Consider the following 11,580-nt stretch of genomic DNA (forward strand, 5'->3'; position numbering starts at 1 on the left):
GAGAAGGTTAGTATGGTCAAATATAGATGATGAGTGAACATGGACTTATGGACCATTATATGTGAGCTCAGACTCACTTTTGATGTCTGTAGGATCTCTTCCAGACCACATCTTCTCCAGGTAGTCGACTGATCAAAAAAGACAAATAGTAAAGGCTCAGCTCCTCATATTCATGATGATGATGTGCAACACATTTAGTCATTCACTGTTCATCCTATAAAGTATAAACACTTAAGCCGTATATAAATCAACTATTTTTTGACGATTTTTGCCTACAACGACATGGCCATAATAATGAGGTGGTGAACCACTGGATTGTTCATCTGAGCCAGGTGAGAGGAAGAGGAAGGGAACGGACATCACTGAGCCAGGTGAGAGGAAGAGGAAGGGAACGGACATCACTGAGCCAGGTGAGAGGAAGAGGAAGGGAACGGACATCACTGAGCCAGGTGAGAGGAAGAGGAAGGGAACGGACATCACTGAGCCAGGTGAGAGGAAGAGGAAGGGAACGGACATCACTGAGCCAGGTGAGAGGAAGAGGAAGGGAACGGACATCACTGAGCCAGGTGAGAGGAAGAGGAAGGGAACGGACATCAATGCTAGATGGGAATAAGTGTTCCAACATTGTATCTATCTACCATGAACACCTGGGCTGTGACTGGCAGCTCCGACAGCCAACCGGAGACCTGCAGGGCTGTATACACATCTGCAGCTGATTGGCGTGCGTGCGTGCGTACGTCTGCATGTCACAGAGCAGAACTAATCTTGGGGACACTGCGTAACCCAACACTCCTCTCTCTGTCAGCACAACTTGTAGCCTCTCTCTCTCTCTCTCCTGTGTTTCTCTGACCCCTCCTCCAATCTCTCTCTGGTTGCCATATTAACGTTCTGTTTAGGGTTAGGCCATGCATGTGATGGGAATAATAATTGTATATTTTTCAGCAGTGCAGGGGCTGACAGAACGACATACAGTAAAATCCTTTAAGGGCCTGTTTTTCACACACTCTGGATTTTACTGTGCAGTTGGTTATGAAACAGAACAATAGTCACAGCTGTAAAGAAATATATAAGCTAAGACATTGGACGGTTATATGAGGGCCTCTGTGATCATAATGTCCATCATAACAATGCAATAAATGCACTGTGAGCGTGTAGAGCGGACATCTTTGCTGTGTGACAAGAAGAAGTACAAATCAGGCATGAGTGCAGGTTACTTTGCGGTGAGTTGGAGACAGTGCTCACCTTTAATTCTCTTATACTTCTTGTACCAGCGTCCAAACTCCTGACACTTGGCAGTGGAGACGTTGGCATAGTAGGAACTATTCACTATAGAGGAGATCATACTCTGGAGAGACAGGGAGGGAGGGAGAGAGAGAGAGAGAGGAAATAGGAAATAGGGAGAGAGAGTGTGATAGAGAGAAAGGAGGGAAGGGAGGGAGGGAGGGAGGGAGGGAGGGAGGGAGGGAGGGAGGGAGGGAGGGAGGGAGGGAGGGAGGGAGAGAGAGAGGGTGAAAGAGGGAGGGAGTGGGGGGAGGCAGGGAGAGGAGAGTGAAGGGAAGGGAGATAATTAATAACCAACATAATATGAAATGCTTATACACACGCAACAACCACATGGCATGCATGCATGCACGCGCGTGCGCGCACACACACGCACACATGTGCACACACACACACACACACACACACACACACACACACACACACATGCGCACACGCACACAATAGAAATAGACAGTCATTAATCACGATGGGAAGCCACCCATGGAAACTGAAGCCAGTGCATCGCAGAGAGGGAATCTCCAGCCACACACACATATGCTTGCAATTGATGCTGGGATCAACACCCACACTGAAAGCTCCATTTAAACACTGCACACACGCGCGCACACACATACACACGCACGCACACAAACACACACGCGCACGCGCACACACACAGACACACGGACACACAGACACACGTGCGCGTGCGTGCGTGCACACACACACACACACACACGCACAGACACATAAATCTCACACAACACACCGACACACTGGGAAGTCATTATGAGGCTGTGATGCAGGCCCAGAGATGCAGCTGGGAGCTGAACAATGCGGGAGATGTGTTCATTTAGCTGAATTGTATAAATGTGTGTAATTAAAATTCATCGATAATAGGGGGCGTAGACCAACGTTAGTCAACACAGCCGTGGAATTACAACAGTTTGCTATCTTGCCCCAAAGCAGATGGATTTCTGCATGGTATAAACGTTCCGGGGACCAGACCACCAGTTTCTCTTTATTTATTTTCCCTTTTTCTCCTTTTTTCTCACAATAGGGCGTGCAAACCTCGCACCTTGGGGGGGGGGGGGGGGTGCGCCATTTTGAAGGTGATAAGTCACTATATACCTGGCCAATGGATAGGCATATATATAGCGTGAACAACAACAGTGCATCAAAAGTATTAAGCCAACAATGTTACGAGCAAGCTTAAAAATCATTTGTCTTTTATTTGAAAACAAGGCAAATTTACACATAACTATAAAGGAACACGCCCTAATATATATATTATATAAGACAATAGTCGCTACAGCTAGAGCATAACCTCAGTCTGTTATGCTGTATGCAGAAGGGTAAAAAAGCAGCAGGTTCAGTCACTGTGTGTGTGTGTGTGTGTGTGTGTGTGTGTGTGTGTGTGTGCGTGCGTGCGTGCGTGTGTGCGTGCGTGCGTGCGTGCGTGCGTGCGTGCGTGCGTGCGTGCGTGCGTGCGTGCGTGCGTGCGTGCGTGCGTGTGAATGCATAGTTACGCTCGGCTATAAGTGGCTAACAACAAAGTTTGCCTGATGATTAGTCACTCTTGTGGTGTTTCCCCTCTCCCCCTTCCATAAGGATATGTCCTATTTTATCCTTTATTCTGACCTTGTTTATGGTGAGAAGCCTACTTGATGTATTTAGTAGTAAGTAGCCTACTCAAGTAGGCTTATTAAATCCCATTTTGGTGAACTGACAGAGCTCTAGCTATGTGCACTAAACATCAACTTTATACACTTGATGCAGGTCTAATATGTAGGCCATCACATTCAAAATGGCGCCGGCCTACCGTCACGTCAGCCTTGCATTCCCAATTTAGCCGTTCCAATTCCACTTGTGTGTATACTAATGCATGTTAAACTGGGGGTCCTTGAAATTAAGCGGGTTGAGAATCACTGCTAGAACCGTAAAAACATTCTCTTATGGGGGTCCCTGCAGGCATATCTTTTCAAATGGGGTTCTGCGGGCTAATTAGTGTCCATTTGGGGGTCCTTGATATGAAAAGGTTTGGGAACCACTGCGTTAGAGAGGGTATAGGCCGAGCACATCCCTCTGACACACACGCATCTGCCAGCGCACTTCTTTCCACCTGGAAGTGAGACGTTTCACCATGGGGCCAGTAGGCAAAGCAAAGCAAAGTTACCATGTTTACCCAGGGTAACTGGACTAAGCTAAGAACTTGTTTACAGCCAGGCCCTGTGCTCATAGAACATTTCATGGTAGGGGTTCAATGCCTTGCTCAAGGGCACTTCAGCGGCGGTAATTTTAACGTGCCGGTCCGGGGATACGAACTAGCGACCTTCCGATATCAAGACCGCTCCGCAAACCGTTCGGCCACCGCTGCCACATGCATGCACATGGATGCACACTTATTCATCTCAGTTCAGCCCCCCTGACCAAAGTGTATAGGAGGCACTTTATAACTGACTATAGTTAGACTATAGTTAGAGCCTATAAATACTTACAATACAATATAAACCTCGTTATTCATGATTATGAACATGCGTTTATAATGCATTATTGACCCAACCTTTGCGTAAAGTGTTACCGATTAATTGCATTCACCTGACGTGACGTCGCCAGCTCTAAGTTAAGTCTCTGTTTAGACAAGAAGGAAATCCAGCTGTATACTCTGGCTCCTCAAAGAGTTTATTAGCTCGCCTACAGTAATCTATAGGTGCTATCTTGTTTTCTAAAGCACTTAATTTGGAAAAGCACTATACAAATAGCTATAGTTTCAAGATTCATTTTGACAAGGCAGTATCATCACCAGCAGTATCAACAGAAAAAACTGCTGCACAGTACACTGTCTTCAAATACAAGAACAAACTCTCGTGATAATATTATAGAATTCAATTTAATATTCCCATTACAGTTTGTTGTTGCATTTGAAGACATTTGAAGGGTGCAGGATGGTTTTTTTCTGTTGCTGCGTTTGGGCCCATGCACGCTTGGTCTCCTCCTACGCACATGTCGCCTTTGTAGGTGTGCTATAGAGACTTGTTTTAAACCAATAAGCCATGCATTCAGTAAATCTTATATACAACCAACAAAAAAGTTAACAATGGAGCCAAAATCCATGCAACTGACCATAGAAGTGCCACCTAGAGGCCTTATTTTAATGTGTAAAGCAAGGTGAGTGATGTTCAATCATGTGCTACTACATACACGCAACTAAAAAGAGAGAAATAGACAATGTACCTATAGGCTAATATTTGCCCTCTCTCACAGTTTAGTGCAGTAGTTCCCAAAGTGGGGGTCCTTGAGGGAGTTCCAGGGGGTCCCCAGCTAAATGATAAAGATGTAACTCAGAGAGTGTACAAATGGACCCTAAATGGTTCCATTTGTATATACTCTCAGGGCTGTATTTTGCGTGTCTTAAGTACCAGGTCTTATTCCCTAACTTGAGTAAACTAAAGACCTGGAGGCGTGATCAATGCCCTTTGGCTGTTCTGAGTGTCCAAAGAGCATTGATCACGCTTCCAGGTCTTTAGTTTACTCAAGTTAGGGAATAAGACCTGGTACTTAAGACACGCCAAATACAGCCCTTTTTTTTTAAGATATTTTTGCGGCTTACGCCTTTTATTGGTTTTTGAAGGGACAGACAGTAGGCTGACAGGAAATGGGAGAGAGATGGGGGGATGACATGCAGTAAAGGCCGTGTCGGGCTCGGGAGTCGAACCCGCAGCACACTGCGACTGGATTACCAGTCGGGTGCCCAGACGGTTACGCCACCGCCTGGGCCCAGCCCTCAGAGTTAAATTAACTTTGATTTTACAATATACTTATAGAATTAGAAACACCATTAAATAGGTAGCCTATAATGCAGGTCAAACCTGCATGCATGCATGGGTCCTATATATGAAAATGGTTGAAAATCACTGCTAGAGCCGTACCCATTTTAGGTTGGGAACCCCTTTTGGTGTTAGCATTACGTTATGCTTTAGCTATTTAAAAATAGCAGATATACAAGCTCATAGCGCGCCACCGAGTGGTGCGCTATGAGCTTGTAGGTCTTGTAGGTTTCGACTGACATAGAAACACATAGCTTTTTCAGAAAACTGTCAGGATGTATAGAAGACGTTTTTTAGAATCTGATCTCAGGTCAGAATGGGGGGGTCCTCTGCATATATTTTCAAATGGGGCGTTCGTCGTTACCTGTGACAGAGGGCAGTCCTTGGCCAGCGTGCTCTGGTTCATCTCCTTCAGCAGCTCCTTGAGCGCGTTCCTGACCGTGGCGTGGTTCCACTGCTCGCACGGCAGGTCCTCCAGCTTGGCAAAACTACAGCAACCGCACACGCACACGCACACACACACACACACACACACACATGCACACGCGCAAACACACACACACAGTCGGAGCGGTCAATTACATTCACATGGGTTCAGTTTAATTAGTTCTTCTGCTTGAGCTTTAATTGACTTCAATAAGCGTTGACGTTTTTTATGGCCTCTTTTTCATCAGGCCAAAAACATGCTCACAGAGTTTATTAGATCACCAAGATAGATAACATATTTTTTTTCCTTTCCCCGACCTCCAACATTTTAACCTCAGACTCCAAAACCGTGGCTTCCTGCGAGGACCCATCCTCCTGGTATAGCCCCTCCCCTCTCCTTTTTTCCTTTAACCTCAGAAATCAATCATTCAGACACCGGTCGCGGTACGTGCCAAAATTGCACCATCGCCATGGACACAGATGTAAACAAGTAAATAAACCTGGCTGGTATGCGCCAAGACAATAACAATAATAATCCTCTCATCTGGAGTCTATCTGTCTTTATCTGTCCATCAGGACCCTGTTTCACTCATTCTTCTGGGAAACTGGGTGTTCTTGGCACACCGTCTCTTCTCGCTGTTGCTCTCGGAGGCAGTCAGATAGTAGATAATTCCCGCTCAGGGTCGCCTAACAAGGAAAGGAATGACAGCGCCTCGATATTGCCTCTTCAAATGTGATACAAAGTGAAGAAGAAGAAGAAGAAGAAGAAGAAGGAGAAGAAAAAAAAGATCCCCAGTGGTATCGATTACTCCATTTGTCATTCTGTGAGCGTATATATGTACAAATGTAACCAAATAATCTCCAAATGTACATTTGTACCAACCACATGAACACTACAGCGTCCCTATAGTCTGGAGGTGAACGTTCAGAAAATAAAGCAGATCTACAAGCTCACAGCCCGTTGTGCTGCAGTGCGTTGTGAGCTGGTGGATCAGCTATATTGTCAGTGGAAACGATTTTGAGGGAAAGAAGTATAGGGGACCCGGCCAAGTATAGACCCCTGGGGGACACCGGACCGGTCAACAACGTATATGGGGTTAAATGAACACTGAAGATTTGATTGTGATAGAAATGGTCAGTCAAACCACAAAGATCTTCAGTATCTCATTCTATAAAAACTTGTCTTTTTTGGTGAACAAGAAGCCAAAAGAATCTGTCATTTACTGTAAATTGGAAAGGAAGCATTTCTCCTTCCCACCCAACTCTTGAAATGCCATGCATATTTTTGCATTCAATGGGTTCAGTCCACTTCCAGAAAAGTATGGGTATATATGTAACCACCATGTGGGATCCTAATCGAGGCAGTCTGGCATGTTTAGCCCCCCGTTGACCAAGGTTGGCTTAAATTTAGACCTGAGGACGATTCTAGAAAAGTCTTCTAAATCCTGACAGTTTTCTGAAAAACCTGTCTCAAACATTTTCATGTCAAGGACCCCCAGAATGATATGTAATTGGCCGCCGACCCCCATCTGAAAATATGTTGTTCCAGGGACCCCCCATCCCCCCCCCCAGAAGCAAAGATAAGAGTTAAAAACGTACGCTCTGAGAGTATATAATGTATTCAAAGATTTGCGGCACATTTTCAAGTTTTTTCAAAAATAGCAGATCTACAAGCTCGTAGCTATGAGCTTGTAGATCTGCTATTTTTCAATAGCTAAAGTATATAATGCTTAAAACAGCATGTCGGGTGGCCACGAAAACACACTACTGCAGTTGAAAAGCATGCCTGGGTCAAGAATGCACCTGTAGACATTTTATCATACAGGAATTTCCTTTCTATAACTTACAGTACATGATATTTATTTGCATGTAACAAATCTTAAAAACTATATAGGCTAAGGGGTCCACATATTTGAGCGTATACATTTGACTAAGTTGTCGGTCTGTCTCATGGCCCTGGGCTGGGCACTGGCCCTATATTGGTCCGGTCCATAATCAGATTCGGTATACACAGTAAAATAAGCAGTGTTTACCCTGCGTGTACAAATCGCTGCATTATCACCGTTTTACTTTTTTTTTTTTAAAGATCCTCAGCAATTATTTTATTTTGAGCATACGCTCAATTATATTATTTTGAGCATGCGCTCAATTATTTTATTTTGAGCCAACGCCCCACATAAATGACTCGTCTCCATCCTGGCTCCCAGGCGGAGGGATAACCTCCCCCTTGCAGTCCAGACATTTCCCCCGCAGTCTTAAAATTAAGACTACACCTCACCCCAAGTAATCCTGTCTCATTATGCCCCCTTCTTGACGCCTATTCTGATGGTGGATGCTAGTTATACCATGCAGATACAGTAGATGTTGGTGATTTGTTCACATATATGTTTTGTAGAAAATAGAAAATAAAAAACACCATACCATATATATTATATCATGAGTAGCCTATCATGAATGTAACATCCAATCAACCCTATATTGGAATCACATGCTATGGGGCCTCTAATAGAGCAGACCTCTATAAGCAATTTCACTTTTGGTGGTTTAATGGTTGCTCCATCCATCATACAAACTCCCCACAGATTCCTCATGTAATGGTGTCTGCACAATTGACACAGCCCTGGGTAGGCCACCCAGTCTGGCAGAGATCTGCGCTCTGAGATTTTCCTTGACCACCAGTGCTAAGAATGTTATTTGTTGAACATTATTTTGTGGTTTAGACAGATGCTAGCTTGATGTTTACCTGGTATCCTAGTTCTTTTAAGCACTAAATTGTTTTCTTTGTATTCTATTTAAGGGACCATTTACCCTGTTTGTTGACAAGGGTTTGTTGACTGAACTCTGTCTGTATTTTCATCTATTACATTGTTGTTGTTTTTATATTGCATCTTAAATATGCTTTCTACTGTTGGCCAGCTGGCTGTAAGTTGTTGATTTGCTATGTTGCATCTATTTAATTGTGTTTGATTTCCCTACTTTTTTAGTGAATTTGTTGTACAGCACTTTGTGACTTTGTCCAGAAAAGTGCTATATAAATAAAGTTATTATTATTATTATTATATACCATTGCATGGCTAATAGAGTCTGGTAAATGCCTACATTGTAAAATTGTATTTTAGATCTGTTATGTTTTGCCAAATGTTGACACACTTCTGTACTAGTTGGTGGGGGCTATGTGAAGTTGGCCGATTGGTCAAGGCTCCAAAAATGTCCAGAGATGCAAAGTTTGGGCGTTTTGTTTTCTCCCAAATTAATCCTCCAAAAATAATTACAGTGCAGTATAAATAGTGAAGGCCTTAAATAACAAATCAAAATAAGACTTTACCAAAAATATAAAAAATTAAACTAAACTAAAAGCAAACTAAACTAAAGAAAACAACCTAGACAACTTTTGTTTTTTTCAACCAAGGTTCATGTTTTAGGATGTTATTAGAGAAAGTAAAAGATGAGTGTTCATTTTTCTTAATTTGCTGCTTTCTTTCGTTTTAGGGATTTTAGCGGTTTTTGACAGGGGGGCGGGGGCATTCGAGCATGGGGCTAAATATGTATTTCTTTACAAAATATTATGGCGATTTCTTTTTTTATTATTTACTATAGTCCTAATATACCCCAGGAAATTACATCTGGCCACAGAAGATCACAGGATCTACTGAATGTGAAGGTAGCCTACTGGGGGGCAGCCACACTGTGTGTTATAGGCTCAATATGTCAGTTTGACACATTCAGTAGATCTCGTGATCTTTTGTGGCCAGATGTAATTTCTTCGGGTTTAGTAGGACTAGAGTAAATAATAAATAAATACAAATCGCTATGACATTTTGTAAAATAATACATATTTAGCCCCATGCTCGAATGCCCCCGCCCCCCTGTCAAAAACCGCTAAAATCCCTAAAACGAAAGAAAGCAGCAAAAGAAGAAAATTTTACACTCATCTTTTACTTTCTCTAACAACAACCTAAAACATGAACCTTGGTTGAAAAAAAAACTAAAGTTGTCCTTTAAGACACTGTTTAACAGGCGACATCCTTAAGGGCCCTGGCAGCTCTCCCCTAGGTTCTTACAGCTTGTTGCTCCAAGCCCAACTAACTGTATGCCCTGCAGGGAGTGGATCCTACCACATGGCATGCAATCAATTAACAGTCATTAACCCAGCTATATAGTCTCATAGCCCATGACTAACCTCACCTTTAAAGGATGTTGTACAACATAATATAAGTTACATTTCTCACCCAACATTATATTCAACAGACTACTAAAATATTGCTCTTAAATACAGACAGACAAGAGACAACACACCCCTCCTCCGCTACAATACTTGACAGTTGGCACCCTCCAATTTAGAGAGGCGTGCCCGCACTGATGAGGTGCCCAATCAATCAACAAGCAGAACACTTCAAACATTAAAATGCATTGGGAAATACCAGGATGTACCACTGTCTATGACGAACACTTCCGCATAGTCTTTTCCAAAAGCCGGCCGGCAATGTTAGTCAAATGGAAGCTGCTGTGTACTGTAGGAGTGTACATTGTCCTTAGTGTATATATGTAGAGGGCACGGGCTGCCCTGTGTAGAGGGCACGGGCTGCCGCGTGTCTCCCCCTTTCCTGTCTGTCTACTGTTAACTATCAATAAAGGCATAAAAAGACCAAAAAACAAGAAGGTATAGACGAGGGGTGCCCTGGGCACGGTCATTACTGAGGTGTAATCCATGGAGCAGGTGCTCCGTAGGCCAGGTGTAGCTAATCAGTGCTGCTACACTTAATGGTACACCTCAGTAATGGCCGCACCCAGGCAAGCCTCTGTGAATTTGTCTATAGAACTTCTAACCTTTGCAGCTGTATGCGTAGTGTGACCATGTGGTAGACCTCCATCAACATGTCAGCCACCGTGGCCTCGGGAGCGTCCGTCAGGAAGTGAATGGGGAGAGGGTTCCACCTGCCCACCTTGATGATGCCTGGAGAGAGAGAGAGAGAGAGAGAGAGAGAGAGAGAGAGAGAGATTAACCACTGTAGCTAATATCTGATAGCATCTCATCATAACCTTTATTTCAATTCGGAGTACAATTGAGGGGCAGGCCCTCATTTTCAATGTCGCCGAATACAGAAGTTACAGAACACAAATCAACAATATACAAGTCAGCATTTTTACAACAGCACTCTTAATGTATACAAATCAGAAAACATATGATACCAAAACTAAAAAGAACTATAAGAGATATAGACAGATAATATTAATGAAAACAATTACAAGGTTCTGATCTATATTGAAAAGCGGGAAGAAGCCATTCCAACTTCCCTTGATATTTTGTTCTTTATACAGTGCCTATTTATACTTCATCGGACAACCGTGTTGCTCAGTGAAAGTACCATGAGGAAGCCTCTATATACCACGGAATAAGTGAAAGGTGCGCAAAAGACATAAAATGCTGTCCACATTAAAAAAAGTAAACGTGGCTTAAAGGAGAATTCCATACTAAAAGGCTTTCTTACCTTTCTTTGTAGTTGTTACGTCCCCACCAAAGAAAAAACCCGGAAAATGCACAGAGTGTCTTCGGGTGCAGACCGCCACTCCTTATTGGCTATTTCCCCTACCATAAGCCCTAAATGAATTGCATTGAATTGAATGGGAATTGAATGGGACTATGGGGTGTTGTGCTAATTCGCTTATTTCCATCGCTCAATTTTTTTATGTATCCTCTCTTCATAATGTACATAATATCCCAAGCGGCACACTTTACTACTTATTTCGATGGAAATAAGCGAATTAGCAAACAATAAGGAGTTTTTGCACAAAAAAACACCTGGACCTCTTTGGTGGGGATGTATAACGACTACAAAGAAAGGTAAGAAAGGTAAGAAAGCCTCCTAACATGGAATTCTCCTTTAACCACTACATTATAATCGAGCATACGTAGTGTCAAACTTTAACGTCATATGGAACTAGAACCAAGTCAACTGAAACCATCAAGGAATAGAGGCTAGGCGCGTGACATCATTGTCATACCCGGAAGTTATGCAGGAACCTATAGGCCTACTGAGTAGCAAAAAAAACTACTTTGTGGCCT

General features: G+C 43.2%; 1 protein-coding gene across 3 annotated transcripts in view; it reads right to left on the reverse strand.

The window, feature by feature from the left end:
* satb2 (SATB homeobox 2) overlaps positions 1-11,580 on the reverse strand; it is a 66,266-nt gene that overhangs the window by 26,856 nt on the left and 27,830 nt on the right. For all 3 annotated transcript variants that reach the window (XR_014569988.1, XM_083777136.1, XM_083777135.1), the window contains exons 4-7: positions 10,344-10,470; positions 5,455-5,578; positions 1,243-1,345; positions 78-128 (exon numbers count right to left, since the gene is read on the reverse strand). Coding sequence is in view for 2 of the 3 variants with exons in the window: in XM_083777136.1 (XP_083633262.1) it covers positions 78-128; positions 1,243-1,345; positions 5,455-5,578; positions 10,344-10,470 (405 nt within the window). In the remaining variant the exon portion in view is untranslated. The remainder of the gene's footprint in view (positions 1-77; positions 129-1,242; positions 1,346-5,454; positions 5,579-10,343; positions 10,471-11,580) is intronic.

This window comes from Protomyctophum parallelum (assembly GCF_964188405.1).
Source record: "Protomyctophum parallelum genome assembly, chromosome: 11".
NCBI lineage: Eukaryota > Metazoa > Chordata > Actinopteri > Myctophiformes > Myctophidae > Protomyctophum > Protomyctophum parallelum.